Source organism: Mus caroli, unplaced genomic scaffold (genome assembly GCF_978045245.1).
Source record: "Mus caroli unplaced genomic scaffold, Mus_caroli_1 scaffold_17, whole genome shotgun sequence".
NCBI lineage: Eukaryota > Metazoa > Chordata > Mammalia > Rodentia > Muridae > Mus > Mus caroli.
The window spans coordinates 6,298,529-6,318,545 of record NW_028227272.1 but is presented as its reverse complement, the minus strand read 5'-3'; the positions used below and the strand labels follow the sequence as shown (position 1 = coordinate 6,318,545).

The 20,017-nt window shown below is 41.0% G+C and overlaps 1 protein-coding gene across 1 annotated transcript in view; it reads left to right on the top strand.

Moving 5' to 3' along the window:
• The window catches only part of Grin2a (glutamate ionotropic receptor NMDA type subunit 2A), a 434,479-nt gene that overhangs the window by 348,185 nt on the left and 66,277 nt on the right, over positions 1–20,017 (top strand). The window contains exon 11 of the mRNA XM_021184964.3: positions 6,063–6,223. Coding sequence (XP_021040623.1) covers positions 6,063–6,223 — 161 coding nt within the window. The remainder of the gene's footprint in view (positions 1–6,062; positions 6,224–20,017) is intronic.

Genomic DNA, 20,017 nt, shown 5'->3' with positions numbered 1-20,017 from the left:
AACAGAACCTCTTACTAAAGCAGGAGCTTACTTTTGGAATAGACTGACTGACCAGCAAGCCCCTTGGGTCCCCTTGTTTCTATCTCCTCTTTGCTCCCCCAGTCCTATGGTTATAGCGGAATGCTGCCATCTCCAACTCTTTCATGGGTGCTGGGAATCCAGACTCAGGTCCTCAAGTTTGTGCAGCAGACACCTAAGCTACCAAACCGTCCAGGACTTTTATTCCTATTTTCAAAGACAAAGAGAAAGAAATCTCTTGCATTATAGTTTGGAGTCTAGATAATATGGCCACTTATAAGAAAATTAATTTTAAGCACCAATCACATGCCTGACCTTTTCTGGTTCAGAATTTACCTGGTAGCAGATGCTATAACCCCTTGGGACCCTGCTCAGCTCCCATACTCAGAGCATCAAATGCAAACTGATAGCTCTTTTAATTAAATGTTTGATGCAGTTCGATAAACAGAAAATTTCTGAGTAAATAATCTAAATGTTCCTAGAAGATTCAGGGCAGCTTCTTTAGGAAAGTTTGCAAAATGTTAATCGGCACTGAATCAATTTGTTTTAATATGGCTCACAGGGGTGGTTCTGCTTCGTTGTTCTAATCATGAATACTTGAGTGACCCTCTGGTTTGAGAGTTTTTTCTTCAACCAGTGCTTGCTGTGAAAGACATGTTTGGGGCCCATGGTATGCTTAGATGAACCTGGGCTTAGGTAACAGGTAGGTGAATTTGTGAAGGAAGCTTCCAGAGACTATACAGGAAATCTGGAATTTTAGTGAGGACCCTTTCCAAAATACTGGGAATGACACTGACAGAGAATTCATCTCTTCAAGGAAGATCATCTTATTTGGGATCAAACAGACCTGAGTTCAAATGTGAAACTTGGTCTCTGTTGGTCATTAGGCTTCCCATATCTCAGTATCCTCAGGGCTCAATTTACAAACAAAAGAATATGCTAATTCTGCTTGGCAAGGTGGATTCCAGGATTAGGGATAATCTTATCACACTTGTGCTATTTCCTCCTTCCCACTTCCTTCCACTGCCCTCTCCTTCCTGCTCTTGCTCCTCCCTGTTTCTTCTTGTTGTCATTGTTATTGTCATCCTTACTGCCCTGTTTAAACTTTCACTTCTGGAGCCTTGGAAGTTATTGTATGGATTCAGACTCTTGAAACCACCCATGCAGGGGTTTGGGGTTCCCCAGGCAGGGGAGCTGCATGTTCCTTCTCAGGGTCGTGGTGCTTTGGCAGGGGAGGGAGGCCACAGTCTAAGTAGGGATAGGTCCCTGAATGAATTGTCCTCCCATGAAGACCACAACATGTTAGTTTCTCATCGAGGAGCAAGTGCTGCAGAGATAGCTGAGCCTTTAAAGGGCTTGTCTCGAAGTGCACTAAGATCTGAGCTCTATTCTTAGAACCTGTGCCAAACAGGCCAGGCACAGTGATACAAGCTAACTATTCCAGTGTTGGTCTTTGCCACTCACTGGCCCGTCCAGCCTGGCCTGCTTGGAGAATTCCAGGCTAGTGGAGATTCTGTCTTTAAAAAGGTGGATGGCCCCTGAGAATCACACTGACCACACTGAACATTCCCTCTAACCTCAACATGCACTGCACATACATGTATGCCTGGACACACATGATTAACACACATACATGTATGCCTGGACACACATGATTAACAAGTACACACAGTTACTAGGTATTGTTGATTTACAGTCATGGGAGACACATTTTTTCTAATCTACAGCTTAGACTTCATAAGCATACAGTATGAAGAAATGTCCTGGTTAATTGCTGAATTTATTTTGCACATTGTATTTCTTAGCTTTGTGTCTGTATCCTCCATCATAAGTGTACTCTATAGCTTAGTCACTTAGATGACTTTCAGACCTGTCCTCAGACTGGATAGAAATGAAAGATAATTAGGAAAAGATTCCGTGTTTTCCACACTGGAAAGAGTCTGGCTAAAGCTAAGCTGCGTGATGACAGTCAGCAAGAACAACACGCATGTGAGCACTGTGGAACATGAAATATGATGTGTATGAAGCCATGGAGTTACATGCCATTTCAAGCATGTTATGACTATTTCCCAAAGCTATGCATAGTGTATAGATAAGAGAATCAGGCTCAGTGGGCTTTACGGACTGCTCTAAACAACCCAGCTCCCAAGTGAGAGATGAAGAGCCTCAAGGAGCTGGGAGGAGCTTTCATGATGTCGCTGCTCTGTGGTCCTACTGACATGAGAGGCTCTGCATCACCGGCCCTACACCCATTGAAGCCACAACTATTGCTCTCTGCATGAATGGGTGCCTGCCTGGCTGGGGGGAAGTCTCACCAGAACCATTCCAGCAGGAAACATGAGCCATCTACAGTATAGATCTAGTTGAGAAAGAGAAGCCATTCGAGTAACTAACTTTTCAGGCTGGGGTTCATGACTCTCTAGTGAGCCACAACAGGTATGGAAAGGTTTGGAATCTTTGAAACACATGGATGAATGGTAGTGATAGTTACACAAAGTATGTTTAATGCCAGTGAAGGATACATTTAAAATGTTTTATACATTCTATTTCAATTTTAAAATACATGAATGTTCTTTGAAATCCATAAAAATAGAGCACTGTGCCATCAGAGTGTGTTACATATAGAAAAGTGTGTGTGTGTGTGTGTGTGTGTGTGTGTGTGTGTGTGTGTACAGGTGACAAGGAAAAGTGCATGGTGAATTGTTTAAAAGTATGACAATCTTAGATGTAGTGAGGATGTTGGGCTGTTGTTGATGTCCGAGGCTATGGGACCTTGCAGAGACTTAGGATTTGTCTTTCTGTGCAAAGCCAAGGAAAGCTTATCTTAATGCTGCATCTCCGTAACGGTTGAGGAATGAAACGGAAGGCTTTTCGTCCAATATTCCATCGCTCCACGTCTCTGGGATTGGAGGTGGCAGTTACAGCAACTAGATTTATGAGTAGCGATGCGAGTCCATTCCCCCAGCACCTGCGGCTGCTCTACAAGGCAGCCTTAGCTGTGTTTTCTCTTCTGGCAATGAGAAAGGTTGCTGTGTGTCAGAGTGAGACCACAGAGCCGTATGCTGTGTTCTCTCTCTCTCTCTCTCTCTCTCTCTCTCTCTCTCTCTCTCTCTCTCTCTCTCTCTCTCTCTCACATACACATACCCATATGCCTTTATGCATACATGTGCATATATGTATTCAATATCAATACATGCATTTACATACATATATGTATGTGAATGAACACATATATATATATGCACACATGCATATATACATATACATCTTTGCACATACATACACAAACACATATAATACATGCACATACATATACATATGTAATATACGCATACATTTTATATATATATATACATATGTGTATGTATATATATATATATATATATATATATAGAGAGAGAGAGAGAGAGAGAGAGAGATGTAAGCACACACACAGTGCAAACTGCATCTAGGCAGGAAACTTTAAATGAGACAATGGATGCTCCCCTATCCCAGATCCAGTTACTGCTGCCAATCCTGTTGCAGCATGTCTCATTTAGGAAAAAATATTTTCATAAAGAAGTTTTAATTAACAGTAAAAAGAAGTGGGAGTTCTGGAAGCAAGCCTAGCACCTAGCACCTCTGTTTGGCCTCTGTCTGTAGGAAACTTGGATACTCTATCTGGATGTTCCTTGTTTTGTGTAAAGCAGGCAGACTTGCCAGGTGAAGAGACCCTGTGGACTGTGGTCCTAGGGTTGACACTGGTTTGCTGGGAATTTTTTTACCCTTTCAGAATCTCCAGGTCCTCATCAATATTTCATTTACTTTTGAGACAATGCTTTGATGTGTGGCCTAGGTTAGCCTTGAACTTGTGACCCTCCTGCCTCAGCCTGAATCTATGATATGGATGTGCATCACAATGCCTACATTTTACACAGGTCATGTAATTGAAGCCTCAGTTCCTTTATATACAAAATGATGTTGTAAGATTAATCTCATACCGAGCTGTTGTGAGGTCACAGGACCAATACCTTTAGAAGTTTGGGGCACAGTGTTATCTCCTGGGCAAATGTCATTCATTACAAAATAACTAAGCTGACAAAACATGGGTTATCGTGATTAGTACTCTCTAGTTTCATAATTCACAGTCTGTAGAAAAATACATAAAATATCCGTGGAAGGAGTTGCAGAGACAAAATTTAGAGCTAAGACGAAAGGATGGACCACCCAGAGACTGCCCCACCTGAGGTCCATCCCATAATCAGCTACCAAATGAATACACTATTGCATATGCCAGCAAGATTTTGCTGAAAGGACCCTGATATAGCTGTCTCTTGTGAGGCTATGCCGGGGCCTAGCAAACACAGAAGTGGATGCTCACAGTCAGCTATTGGATAGATCACAGGGCCCCCAATGGAAGAGCTAGAGAAAGTACCCAAGGAGCTAAAGTGATCTGCAACCCTATAGGTAGAACAACAATATGAACTAACCAGTACCCCCAGAACTCGTGTCTCTAGCTGCATATGTAGCAGAAGATGGCCTAATTGGCCATCACTGGGAAGAGAGGACCCTTGGTCTAGCAAACTTTATATGCTCCAGTACAGCAGAAAGCCAGGGCCAAGAAGTGGGAGTGAGTGGGTAGGGGAGCGGGGGGGGGGGTATAGGGGACTTTTGGGATAGCATTTGAAATGTAAATGAAGAAAATATCCAATTAAAAAAAGAAAAAGAAAAATACAGCTTGCGCTATTGACTTTGCCCACAATGAACAGAGACACTAAAGTATTCGTTTCTAATGCTATCTTGACTGCTGCTGTTTGGTGAATGTCCTAGTCTTCAGTTTTCATAATAACTCTATAAGGGAACTGCTGGTATGGTCCCTACTGCAGGTTTGAAAGAAAGACAGGAGACGGGATGGTGTGAAATGGTCCCTAGTTGAGAGGGACAGATTCTCAGTTAAGTTTCATGGCCCCTGCCTGTGCTATCTCTAGGGACAATTGTATTTTTAGAATGCAGGTTATAGCAACTGACTTTAATTTGATCAAATGCTCTAAAACTTGATCTAAGTACATTTTGTACATAATTAAATGCTCTAACAAAACCTGTTATTGTGTAAAGTTCAAGTTAGCCTAATACAATGTTTTAAGGCTGGGAACATGGGACTGGAGTGATGTCTCAGGTAGCCAAATGCCTTGCATGTCTCTCATCTCCCAGAACTCCAACCCTACACTGTTTGGAAAGTTCCAGGTTCAGTAAAAGAAACTGTGTCCAAACACAAAAACACAAGGTAGGTTTTGTCTTGAGGAATGATATGTAAGATTTATGTCTGCCCTGCACTTGCAGGCACACAACACACACGCACACACACACACACACACACACACACACACACACACACACACACACCCTATTAGCAGGTAGTATCAGTCAGTTAGTCAAGAAAGAATCATGGAGCATAGAAAACTTCCATGAAACCCGAGTACCCAGGAAGTAATCAGTGGGGTCTCTGGATCATAAACTTACCCTGGGTCTGCCATGAGCCAGGCATGGTAGCAGGCAACTGCTAGGACTCTATAAATAAATACTGCCTGTGGAAATGACTGAATGGAGGATGAATGAATCATAGCGTATGACCATTTTTCTGGAGCTGAGAGCAAGGTATGATTGATAGTAATCACAAAAGGAAAGACGGTCACAAAGCAGATAAGTGACTTTGGGTAAAGTAGACCCTTAACTCTTTTAGAATATCTCCGTGCCAACTATGTGCCTAGCATGGTGCTAGTCTCTTAAATGGCACAAGACAGCTATCCCCAGCAAATATTCATTGACCAAGCCCTGTTCTTGCTTCTGGGGCACAGAATAGAAAATGGAAACAAAACCACAAGCTAAATGCTGTTTTGCCACCTTAGAGATCCCAGACCCATGGAAGATGTGGTTGAGCACAAAGAGCCTGAGCAAATCTCTCTTGCTGTTCAACTGCTACATGTTGTGCCACTGTGCGAATGAATGCTCACTGGTTGCTTCTCTCTCTTCCTTTCACCTTTTCCTCCCCTAACTTCCCCCTCCAGTTCCAGAGACCTCATGACTATTCTCCGCCTTTCCGATTTGGGACAGTACCTAATGGAAGTACAGAAAGGAATATTCGTAACAACTACCCCTATATGCACCAGTACATGACCAAATTCAACCAGAGGGGTGTAGAGGATGCCTTGGTCAGCTTGAAAACTGGGTAAGAACAGTCGTTCCTTCTTCTCTGCAGACATCGGGTCTTTAAATCTGACAGAACAGACTCTGCATGGCTTGGTGCTTATCTGTGAGAATTTTCTGGAGAGGTGCCGCAGGCTAGATGGCCCCCAGCAGAGGAGTGTTTGTGTTAATATCATGAACATCAGAGGCTTCCTGTTAAGAGAAAGCAACCCACCAAGTATGGAAATGTGAATAACCCAGAGGGGTTCCTTAAACTGATAAAGAAGTTGATCCAACTCCATGGGATGTCTTTGTCAAGTAGAGAGACCTAAAAAGGTTGAGAGCTTAAAGAGAGGAAAACTAGATTTCCATTAGCTTATTTTTGCAAGGGTATTGGTAACAGCTTGACAGTACAATGTTGATGACATGGTTGAGGATGATGCTCAGAGGCAAAGTCTGTGTCTAGATTGCAAAAGTCCTAATTTCTCCCACGAGACACTGAACAAAGAATGGTGCGAGGAGAAAGGAAATAGGAAAGGAAAGAGATAAGAACTCAAATGTTTTCTAAAGACACAGCCAGAGTTCTGGTCGATCCATTGACATGGGAGAATGAAGCTGTATTAGTCAAAGGTCTCTAGATTTCCACTCAGGCTGACTATCCTGATACCAACCCTGGCTCTATACCACCCTCAGAGAATGTTTTCTGTTAATTTCAGGATGACTCCTTTGTTTGGGTATTTTCCTAACATGAGTGCATTGACACTCATCATATATGTACATATTTATGTGTATATACATACATACATATATATACATATATGTTTATATAAATGTATATATAAGCAAATACACATACACACACAGAAAAATTTTAAAAATGGCTTACAGTCTGTTCTCCAGTTAATCCAACAAAGGTTGTCTACTAATGAAAGGTCCAAGAATAGAGTAGTAATTGTGCAGTCAATAACATTGGAAATCTCAGCTGGTCTCCAGTCTACACTTGCTAGCAAGAACAAGAAGACAAAAGAACAAGCTTCTTTCTTCCATGTTCTTTATATAGGTTGCCAGGACAAAGGGTGGTCCAGACTAAATGTGTATCTTTCCACCTCAAAAGATCTGGATTAAATGTTGGTCTTCCTACTTAAAATTATTTAATTAAGAAATAAAATCATCACAGGGGTTCCCAGCCAGTTGGTGTTTAGTTAATTCCAGATAAAGTCAAGTTGACAACCAAGAATAGTCATTACAAATTAACGCTTTGTCAACGTGATGTACAACCATATCTCCTTATGTTATATTTTCATTTATGAATGAAAACAACCAGGTCATAGTTATGTCTAACATGATATAAGTATTACTTGTACAACTGTAAACACATTATACATTTTAAAATGGGTGGCAATGTCCCTTAAGGAACATCCTTTGAGTATCTAAAACTCAGCTATGATAACTACTAATATTCTCTTAATTGATGTTACATTACATGATAAAGAAGTTAAGGGAAGAAAACACAAATATTTGTACAAACATATACTTACCAATATAAGACAGAAATACTTAAGTCAATTATAATTCTTATTTCTGCTACTGGTGACATCCTTAGATGGTATTAATAACTAGTTTCTGCTACTACCCATTCTGTATTTCCCCACCTTCAGCGAGCAGGTCTTGGTTCTTTTCCTGGCAGAGTGTACCATACCTTGATTCCTGGTGGGTCTGTGCCCTTTTTCATCTTTCCAGGATTAAGCCCTTGTAGTTTCCTATTGACTTTAACCAAAAAACACGCTGTGGCAATTAAATATGGTTGGCCCAGGGAGTGGCACTATTAGGAGGTGTGACCTTGTTGAAGGAAGTGTGTCACTGTGGGGGTGGGCTTTGAGAGAACTTCCTTCTAGCTGCTTAGAAGCCAGTCTTCTGTTTGCCCTTAGAACAAGATACAGAACTCTCAGTTCCTCTAGTTCCATGTCTGACTGGATGCTGCCATGTTTTCTGCCATGATAATGGACTGAACCTCTGTACCTATAAGCCAGTCCTAGTAAAATATCCTTTATAAGAGTTGCCTTGGACATAGTGTCTCTTCACAGAAATAAAGTCCTAACTAAGACAGAGGTTGGTACCAGGAGGAATATGGAATATGGAAAACATTGGTGCTGAGGGTGATTTGAACTCTGGATATTATTCTTATGATGTTTTGGTGAAGAATGTTGCTGCCTTTGCCTGTATCTGAAGAGTCGACCAGAGGCTAAGCTAAACAGACAAAGCATGTGGCTCACTCTTATGAAGGGCATTCTAATAAAGCATAGCAAGCTTAAAAAGAAAAAAAATACAAAAATGTATCACTTAAGTAGTGAAGGGCCACCAGGAAGTGAAATGGAGCTGAATTCTGTGTTCAAGAGAGAAACATATTAAGAAAGTGGTGACTTCAGGGCAAGATCCCTCCCAGCTAAGCTTATTGTTTATGTGTTTGCAGTTGAACAAGGAATAGTTATGTCATGTTAAGCATTATTACCTGATTATTGTTTTCATTTGTACTTTGACTCTGGAATGAACTGCAATCCAGAATGGAGGACACAGACTTTTGATCTGCATCTGGAGGAATAGTGACCATGAAAAGATCAGATCCAAGCATGGTAGTGTATACATGCCTTTCATCACATGCCTTTCATCCAAGGAGACAGAGGCAAATAGATCCCTGAGTTCAAGGCTAGCCTGGCACCGAACAAGTTCCAAGAAGAGAAAAGCTTAGGTCCAGGTGTGGTGATACATGCCTTTAACCCAGCATTCAGGAGACAGAGCCATAGACCTCTGAGTTCAATGTCTGTCTACAGAGCAAGTTCCATGACAGCCAAGCTTATGCAGTGAAGGAGTTGGAAAACAGAAAGCTGATGATAGTGTAATAGAACAAGAGGACTGTGTTCCAGCTCCAGTAAGCAGCAAAACTCAGTAGCTTTGGCCATGTGTCCCTGGCTTTATAGACAAAAATAGAAGGGACTATTGGGACAATTGATGCTATTTAGCTCTCACTAAAAACTTAACGATGATTAAAAAGAGACCAGTATCACCGAGGTGAAATCTTCTGGGAAGTGTTTTCTAAGAGCACAGAGAAGCTGTGTTCCAGAGATAGCCAGGGTTGTGCCTTGTGCTGCAGCTGGAGTTGGTAATGTGTAAGGGTCACCCAGGTGGTACTGGTTTGAAGGCATGAAGGGGTCATGGAGAGCAGCTGAAGCTTGGCACTGTGAGAGGCCAGGGAAGTACACTGGTGAATGTGCAGCCTCAGTTGTTGTGAAAGGGGTCATGAAAATAAACTGAGGCTTGGCATTATGAAGAGAGCCTATGAGAGGCTATTGGTGAAACCTAGTTGTGGTGGAAGACCCCAGTATATTGGTCTTGATGCCAGTACCATGGGATGACCACCAAGAATAGCAGCAGCACTGTAGTGGAGTCAACCATAGTCCAGAGTGCTACAGAGAGCAGAGCTGGAGTTATGACCCAAGCCCTTTGGAAGAGCCCAAGTGCATGATCATGAGTGCATCTCAGACATTGAAACAAGAAGCTGTGAAGTTGAGGTTGCTTTGGCAACCCTGAGATGTTAGATGTGCCAGAGCCATGGGATACCTGCTGAGGAAAGCTGCTAACAGGGAGTGGAACCAGCCCGAGAGAAGGAATTGTATTGCAGCCAACTAAGTTGAAAGAAGTTGGACATCAGACATCGAGATGCAGAGTTTGGAGTTTGCCCAGCTAATTTTTGGTCTTGCTTTGGTCCAGTATTTCCTCACTATGAAGGTTTGAAGTGGTAATGTACACCCTGTGATGTTGGAGGTATGTGATCTGCCTTTTTGTTTTGATTTTATAGAGGATTACTGTAAAGAGATTGCATGAATCTCAGAAAAGACTTTGAACTTTGGACTTTTAACAGTGTTAAGATTGCTATAGACTATGGGGACTTTTGAAGTTGGACTAAATGTATTTTGCATTATTCTATGACTAGATATGTGCCAGCCCTGCCCCACCCCATAGATTCATGTGTTTGAACAAGCCTTTGAGGGCCAGGGTGTGGAATGTTGGTGGTTTGAATATGTTTGACCCAGGAAGTGGCACTATTAGGAGGTGTGGCCTTGTTGGAGGAAGTGTGTCACTGTGGGGGGTGGGTTATCAGTGGCCTTCCTCCTAACTGCCTGGAAGCTAGTCTTCTCCTGTTTGCCTTTGGAACAAAATATAGAACTCTAAACTCCTCCAGTGCTATGCCTGCCTGGACACTGCCATACTTCCTGCCTTGATGATAATGGACTGAACCATTAATCCTGTAAGTCAGCCCCAGTGAAATGTTCTTTGTAAGAGTTGCCTTGGTCATGGTGTCTCTTCACAACAGTAAAGTCCTAACTAAGACACACCCTAAAGGATATCCTGGACTCCAGACATAATCTTTCTTATCTCCTTTGTAGAAAAGCAATCCAATTTCCCCTTGGTAATATGGATCAATCATCCCTCCTAACACTGTTATTCCTTTCTTAGCCTCTTCACTGAAGGACATCAGAAGCCCAAAGTGGCCAGGTAGGAAGTCTGAGCTTCCAGTTCAGTGGGATCTTTGTTGTGGTTCCTGGCAGGACCATGTCCTACCTCTGGAACCAAAACTTCTAGGCCAGCAGAAGATAAGGTCTCAGGAGCAGGAGACACATTTTAAGGCATTTACCATACAAACATGAGTACTTGGGTCTGATCCAAAAGAATCTATGCTTGCTTGCTTGGTTTTAAGCCAGGTATGGTGGCATTTGACATCCTAGTACAGCCATAGTGGTGGTAGTGGTGGGTGGTGGTAGAAGTGGTGGTGGAGGAGGTGGTGGTGGTGGTGGATAGTGACAGGAAGCTTCGTGGCTGGTCAGCTTAGTTCAATTAGTGAGCTCCAGGCCAGGGAGAGTCCCAGTCTCAACAAATAAGATGGAGAACACTCAAACAATCTGACAGTGGGCTCTGCTGCCACATGTATGTGATACATATGAAAGTACCCATCACCAAGTGCCCACATATAAGAGAAAGAAAACTATGGAGACAGGCACTGCTATTCCTATTAATTCTGTGATAATTGTAAGTGACCTTTATGTAATCATCCTGCACCTCACCTTTAAAGTGGGAATAATCACAGAACCCAATTCATAAGAATTCTGTGACGAACAAGATGGACAAATGTGTTAGAGAGAGCATTTTGAGTAGCACCTGGCATGAGATGGTACTTATTGTTATTGCTGTCATTTGTTACAAAGGTTAAATTCCATTAGCACATCTTCAAAAAGTCAGGAATGTGTGAAATACAATTTAGAAGGATCCCATTAAAATAATTTCATTTTAAATGAAGGAGTTTTATAATGAGAGAAGTTTTGATTATCTAGAAAATTAGCTTCAGTGGGGATCTCAGTCATGTGGGGTTTCTGTGCCTGACACATGGCTGCAGGTACAGTCTCCTCACTCGTGGCTGCAGGTACGGTCTCCTCACTCGTGGCCTCAGGTACAGTTTCCTCATTCGTGGCTGCAGGTACAGTCTCCTCATTCGTGGCTGCAGGTACAGGCTCCTCACTCAGCTGCTTCCTCTTGCTTCTTACTTTGGGGGACTAGGAAGCTCCTCATCCCTGTCAAACTAAACCCAGATCTCTGCTCAGTTCCTCAGGCACACTGTCAGAGAGCATTCTCCCCTACCAGGCCCCTGTCTTCAAGTTAATCAGTGTCTTAGCACAGACAGGAAGAACATTTCTTCCGAGGTTAAGCCCATGACTTATATGAAACTCACCTATGGCTTGTTCTGGCTTGGAATCATTTTTAAAAACTTTCTAAATGCACAACACAGAAAGTTGGATATTAAACAGATTATTCGATGGCTCTGTACTGACTGGTGTTGTAGGTTAGTGGTCCATGTTGTCACCCACACCATCTTTAACAGTATCTTCCAACCACTCTTGTCACTTTCAAAGCTGAAGGTCAGTTCCTGCTATTAGAACATATAAATAACATCAATATGCTTGTTCCAATCTTCTGTCTGTCTTCATTAGCCCAGCGTTCTAAGTGAGGATCTTAGGTCTCATTTCTCATCACAGTGTAGTGTCTCATGGTCGTACACTTGACAAATGTACCTGTTCTTCTGTCTTGGAGTATGTGTGAGTACTGCCCTGCTTGGATTATGGGTCCCTCTCTAAGGATTCCTTTGTATGTGCCTTGTCTTGCTCATACTTCTCCTTGTGAAAATTACTGGGGCATGGAGTGTGTATAGATTCAATTTTAGCAAATATCACAAAAGAATTTTTATGACTTTAAAACTTAGCCATGGTGTGAGATTTTTTTCTAAAGTGTCTTTTCACAAATATCTATAGTATTGTTTCAGATGAACAGACAGACCATGAACACAGTATGCATGATGGCATTGAAGGCTGTCTGGATACTTGTCGTCTGTTTGTCACCCAGAACTCAAAAAATAGGCTCTTTTCCTTCATTTTTAAAGAAATATGCAATATTACAAAAGAAAAGCATTATAGAAGCAGAAACCAGCCAAGGCTACAAATTGTACAAATTATTTCCTGAATGTCATATAATAATTATGACATCCATCTTGGAAAACATGGGCAGATGGTGGTCTACCCTGTATTCGGTTTCCCATGTAAGAGTTGCTTTGGGCTGTTCCTTCAAATTCAGAAGCAGGACCTAAAGGAATAGGAATTATCCCTTTGGTGATAACTGTATGCTAGGTCATTACTGATGAGAGCTCATCAGGCTTCCATCAGGAAGACTTGCACTTACTGGGGTTGATGCTGGTAGAAACCACATGTGTTTTGAACAGACTCCATGGCTAATTGCTTGGATAAATTAAGGTTTGAATAGATAATACATTTGTATATTTCAGAAATTAAAAATATCAATATTTGTGCCTAATGTTGCAGGTCTATCATCCCAGTTTTGCAGGAAGAACATAAATTCAAGCCCTGCCTTTACAAAATGAGTTCAAGACTACCCTTGGTAATTTAGTAATATCCTGTCTCCAGATAAGAAGTAAAAAGAGGGCTGGGGATATAGCTCAGTGGTGAGCATAAAAGGTTCAATCCCCTGTATCATCCAAAACAGAGAACATACATGAAAAATGAACAGTTAAATTCTCTTTCCATGCTGTTCTTCCTCTGCCTCAGACTCTCCCTCTGTAGTAACCAAATACATTTACTTTATCTTCTATTCCCCTGGAATTGTTCTATGTCAATGCATAAGCTTTCATTTGTAAAGGAGACATGTTGTATCTGATGTCCTATTAATAGAGTTAAGTCATCTCCAATATTTTGCTATTGCAAATAATATTCCAGTGGAGACTATCCATGCATGTCTTGTGTAATGTAAAATTAATTTCCTGAAATAGTTGGCCAAACATTATATATAATTTTAACTTTGGCAGATGTTGATGAATTTCTTTCTTTTTTAAAAAATATATATTTACCCTGTAAGAGAAAGTCTATTTCTCCAAGATGGTTACCAGCAAAATTCCCAGTTAACATTCTGAACATTTCCTACTAAGTAAAGTTTGCACTGACATATATTTTAATTTGGTCATTTTTATTATAAGTGAGTTTTGACCACCTTTTTTTTTATATATAACCAAGAGTCATCAGTAATTCATTTTTTGAAAGGAAAGATTTTTTTTTAACCAGTTCATCAGTTTTGATCCTGTGGAAGGTATTTCTTCCACATGTATCTTATTTTTTTGTAGTTGAATATATTAATCATTACTATGGCTTTTGAATTTTTGAATTGTAATTCAAAAATCTTCATTTACCCTGAAGTTACAGGATAAATCTCTTGCATTTTCTTCCATTTTAGTTTATTTATTTACTTATTTACTTTACTTAATTATTTTATTTATTTATATCCCAAATGTTGTCTCCCTGGTGTCCCCTTCCAGAGTTTCTTACCCCCTCCTGCTCCTATTTGCCTCTGAGAGGGTATTCTACCCCCAGCTGGGATCCCCCTTCCCATGGGCATCTACAGTATTAGGCACATCCCCTCCCACTGAAGTCAGACAAGGTAGTCCTCTATTACATATCTTCTCAGGGCCTTAGACCAGCCTGTGTATGCTCTTTGGTTGGTGGCTTAGTCTCTGGGAGTTCCCAGGGGTCCATATTAGTTGACACTTTTGATCTTCCTATGTGGTTGCCATCCCTGTCAGTTCCTTCAATTCTTCCCCAACTCTTCCACAGGGGTCTCTGACCTCAGTCCAATGGTTGGCTGTAAACATCTGCATCTGTATGGTCAGGTGCTGGTAAGAGCATCTCAGAGGACAGCCATGCTAGGCTCCTGTCTGCAAGCACAACATAGCATTAGTAATAGTGTCAGGCTTTGGTGCCCACCTATGAGATGGATCCCAAGTTTGGCTGGTAACTGGACAGCCTTTCCTTCAGTGCCTGCTCCATTTTTGTCCCTACATTTCTTTCAGACAGGTACAATTCTGGGTCAAAATCTTGGATGTGGGTTCATGACCCTATCTCTCTACTAGGGACCCTGTCTACCTACTGGAGGTGGTATCTTCAGGTTCCATCTCCCCAACTGTTCGGCTAAGGTCATCCCCAATGAGTCCTGGGAGCCTCTCACATTCCAGGTCTCTGAGAATTTCTAGAGGTTCCTCCACCCATACCCCATCCCAGGAGTGGCATAATCAACCCACCAGATTGACTTCAGAGTGGTTGTACCAGTGTGCAATCCCACCAGCAATGGAGAAATGTTCTTTCTCCACATTCCCGCCAGCATGTGCTGTCACTTGAGATTTTGATCTTAGCCTTTCTGGTTGGTGTAAGGTGGAATCTCAGGGTAGATTGATCTGCATTTCCCTGATGACTAAGGATGTTGAACATTTCTTTAAGTACTTCTCAGCTATTCATAACTCCTTTGTTGAGAATTCTCTGTTTAGCTCTATACTTCATTTTTAAATTGGGTTATTTGGATTTTTGGAGTCTAACTACTTGAGTTCTTAATATATGTTGGATATTAGCCCTCTATCAGATATAAGGTTAGTGAAGATCTTCTCCCAATCCATAGGTTGCCATTTTGTCCTACTGAGAGTGTTCTTTGCCTTACAGAAAATTTTCAGTTTCAAGAGATCCCGTTTATCAATTGTTAGTCTTAGAACCTAAGCCACTGATGTTCTGTTCATGAAATTTTCCTCTGTGCCAATGCATTTAAGGTAATTTCCCACTTTCTCTTCAATTAGATTCAGTGTATCTGGTTTTGTGTTGAGTTTCTTTTTTTTTTTTTTTTTGGTTTTTCGAGACAGGGTTTCTCTGTATAGCCCTGGCTGTCCTGGCACTCACTTTGTAGACCAGGCTGGCCTCAAACTCAGAAATTCGCCTGCCTCTGCCTCCCGAGTGCTGGGATTAAAGGCGTGCGCCACCACGCCCGGCTTGTGTTGAGTTTCTTGATCTATCTGGATTTGAACTTTGTGCCGGATTATAAATATGGATCAATTTGCATTCTTCTTCCTACCAACTGCCAGTTAGACCAGCACCATTTGTTAAAGATGCTTTTTTGTTTGTTTCTTTTCTCCCACTATATAGTTTTGGCTTCTTTGTCAAAGGTCAAGTGTCCATAGGTGTGTGGGTTTATTTTTGGGTCTTTGATTCTATTCCATTGATCAACCTGTTTGTCTCTATACCAAGACCATGAGGTTTTGTTTTGTTGTTGTTATTGCTGTTGTTGTTGTTTTGTTTTGTTTTGTTTATCTCTATTGCTCTGTAGTACAGCTGGAGTTCAGGGATGGTGATTCCACCAGAAGTTCTTTTACTGTTCAGAGTTGTTTTGGCTATTCTGGCTTTTTGTTTTTCCATATGAAGTTGAGAATTGCTTTTACCATGTCTGTGAAGAGTTGTGCTGGAATTTTGATGGGGATTGCATTGAATCTGTAAATTGCTTTTGGTAAGATGGCCATTTTCACTATATTAATCCTACTGATTCATGTGCCTGGGAGATCTTTCCATCTTCTGAGGTCTTCTTCAGTTCCTTTCTTGAGAGACTTGAAGCTATTGTCATATAGATCTTTCACTTGCTTAGTTAGAGTTACACCAAGAGATTTTGTACTATTTGTGGCTATTGTGAAGGATCTTGTTTCCCTAATTTCTTTCTCAGCCTGTTTATCATTTGTATAAAAGAAGGCAACTGATTTGGTTGAGTTAATTTTATATTCAGCAACTTTTCTGAAATTTATCAAGTGTAGTAGTTTAGTCATAGAATTTTGGGGGCCACTTAAGTATATTATCATATCATCTGCAAATATTGATACCTTGAATTCTTCCTTTATAATTTGTATCCCCTGGAGCTCCTTTTGTTAATTGCTGTAGCTAGAACTTTAAGTACTATAGTTAATAGATAGGGGAAGATTGGGCCCCCTTGTCTGTCCCTAATTTTAGTGGGATTGCTTCAAGTTTCTCTCCATTTAATTTGCTATTGGCTGTTGGTTTGCTGTATATTGCTTTTATTATATTTAGTAATGTGCTATGGATTACTGATCTCTCCAAGAGTTTTGATATGAAGGGGTGTTGGGGTATGATAAAGGCTTTTTCAGCATTCAAAGAGATGATTTTTTTTAATTTTTAATATTTTTATTACATATTTTCCTCAGTTGCATTTCCAATGCTATCCCAAAAGTCCCCCATAGCACCCCCCACTTCCCTACCCACCCATTCCCATTCTTTTGGCCCTGGCATTCCCCTATATTGGGGCATATAAAGTTTGCAAGTCCAATGGGCCTCTCATTCCAATGATGGCCGACTAGGCCATCTTTCGATACATATGCAGCTAGAGACAAGAGCTCTGGGGTTCTGGTTAGTACATCATGTTGTTCCAACAATAGGGTTGCAGATCCCTTTAGCTCCTTGGGTACTTTCTCTAGCTTCTCCATTGGGAGCCCTGTGATACATCCAATAGCTGACTGTGAACATCCACTCCTGTGTTTGCTAGGCCCCGGCATCGTCTCACAAGAGACAGCTATATTTGGGTCCTTTCAGCAAAATCTTGCTAGTGTATGCAATGGTGTCAGCGTTTAGAAGCTGCTTATGGGAAGGACCCCTGGATACGGCAGTCTCTAAATGGTCCATCCTTTCATCACAGCTACGAACTTTGTCTCTGTAACTCCTTCCCTGGGTGTTTTGTTCCCAATTCTAAGAAGGGGCACAGTGACCACACTTTGGTCTTCATTCTTCTTGAGTTTCAGGCGTTTAGTAAATTGTATCTTATATCTTGGGTATCCTAAGTTTTGGGCTAATATCCACTTATCAGTGAATACATATTGTGTGAGTTCTTTTGTGATTGTGTTACTTCACTCAAGATGATGCCCTCCAGGTCCATCCATTTGGCTAGAAATTTCATAAATTCATTCTTTTTAATAGCTGAGTAGTACTCCGTTGTGTAAATGTACCATAATTTCTGTATCCATTCCTCTGTTGAGGGACATCTGGGTTCTTTCCAGCTTCTGGCTATTATAAATAGGGCTGCTATGAACATAGTGGAGCATGTGTCCTTTTTACCGGTTGGGACATCTTCTGGATATATGCCCAGGAAAGGTATTGCTGGATCCTCCGGTAGTACTATGTCCAATTTTCTGAGGAACCGCCAGACTGATTTCCAGAGTGGTTGTACAAGCTTGCAATCCCACCAGCAATGGAGGAGTGTTCCTCTTTCTCCACATACTCGCCAGCATCTGCTGTCACCTGAATTTTTGATCTTAGCCATTCTGACTGGTGTGAGGTGGAATCTCAGGGTTGTTTTGATTTGCATTTTCCTGATGATTAAGGATGTTGAACATTTTTTCAGGTGCTTCTCTGCCATTCGGTATTCCTCAGGTGAGAATTCTTTGTTCAGTTCTGAGCCCCATTTTTTAATGGGGTTATTTGACTTTCTGGAGTCCACCTTCTTGAGTTCTTTATATATATTGGATATTAGTCCCTTATCTGATTTAGGATAGGTGAAGATCCTTTCCCAATCTGTTGGTGGTTTTTTGTCTTATTGATGGTGTCTTTAGCCTTGCAGAAGCTTTGCAGTTTCATGAGGTCCCACTTGTCAATTCTCGATCTTACAGCACAAGCCATTACTGTTCTATTCAAGAATTTTTCCCCTGTGCCCATATCTTCAAGGCTTTTCCCCACTTTCTCCTCTATAAGTTTCAGTGTCTCTGGTTTTATGTGAAGTTCCTTGATCCACTTAGACTTGACCTTAGTACAAGGATATAGGAATGGATCAATTCGCATTCTTCTACATGTTAACAACCAGTTGTGCCAGCACCATTTATTGAAAATGCTGTCTTTCTTCTACTGGATGTTTTTAGCTCCCTTGTCGAAGATCAAGTGACCGTAGGTGTGTGGGTTCATTTCTGGGTCTTCAATTCTATTCCATTGGTCTATTTGTCTGTCACTATACCAGTACCATGCAGTTTTTATCACAATTGCTCTGTAGTAAAGCTTTAGGTCCGGCATGGTGATTCCACCAGAGGTTCTTTTATCCTTGAGAAGAGTTTTTGCTATCCTAGGTTTTTTGTTATTCCAGATGAATTTGCAGATTGCACTTTCTAATTCTTTGAAGAATTGATTTGGAATTTTGATGGGGATTGCATTGAATCTGTAGATTGCTTTTGGCAAGATAGCCATTTTTACCATGTTGATCCTGCCAATCCATGAGCATGGGAGATCTTTCCATCTTCTGGGATCTTCTATAATTTCTTTCTTCAGAGACTTGAAGTTTTTATTATACAGATCTTTCACTTCCTTAGTTAGAGTCACGCCAAGATATTTTATATTATTTGTGACTATTGAGAAGGATGTTGTTTCCCTAATTTCTTTCTCAGCCTGTTTATTCTTTGTGTAGAGAAAGGCCATTGATTTGTTTGAGTTAATTTTATATCCAGCTACTTCACCGAAGCTGTTTAGCAGGCTTAGGAGTTCTCTGGTGGAATTTTTAGGGTCACTTATATATACTACCATATCATCTGCAAAAAGTGATATTTTGACTTCATCTTTTCCAATTTGTATCCCTTTGATCTCCTTTTGTTGTCGAATTGCTCTGGCTAGGACTTCAAGTACAATGTTGAATAGGTATGGAGAAAGTGGACAGCCTTGTCTAGTCCCTGATTTTAGAGGGATTGCTTCAAGCTTCTCACCATTTACTTTGATGTTGGCTACTGGTTTGCTGTAGATTGCTTTTATCATGTTTAGGTATGGGCCTTGAATTCCTGATCTTTCCAAGACTTTTACCGTGAATGGGTGTTGGATCTTGTCAAATGCTTTTTCCGCATCTAACGAGATGACCATGTGGTTTTTGTCTTTGAGTTTGTTTATATACTGGATTACGTTGATGGATTTCCGTATATTGAACCATCCCTGCATCCCTGGGATGAAACCTACTTGGTCAGGATGGATGATTCTTTTGATGTGTTCTTGGATTCGGTTAGCAAGAACTTTATTGAGGATTTTTGCATCAATATTCATAAGGGATATTGGCCTGAAGTTTTCTATCTTTGTTGGGTCTTTTTGTGGTTTAGGTATCAGAGTAATTGTGGCTTCATAGAATGAGTTGGGTAGAGGACCTTCTGTTTCTATTTTGTGGAATAGTTTGTGAAGAACTGGGATTAGATCTTCTTTGAAGGTCTGATAGAACTCTGCACTAAACCCATCTGGTCATGGGCTTTTTTTAGTTGGGAGACTATTAATGACTGCTTCTATTTCTTTGGGGGATATAGGGCTGTTTAGATCATTAACCTGATCTTGATTCAACTTTGGTACCTGGTATCTGTCTAGGAACTTCTCCATTTCATCCAGGTTCTCCAGTTTTGTTGAGT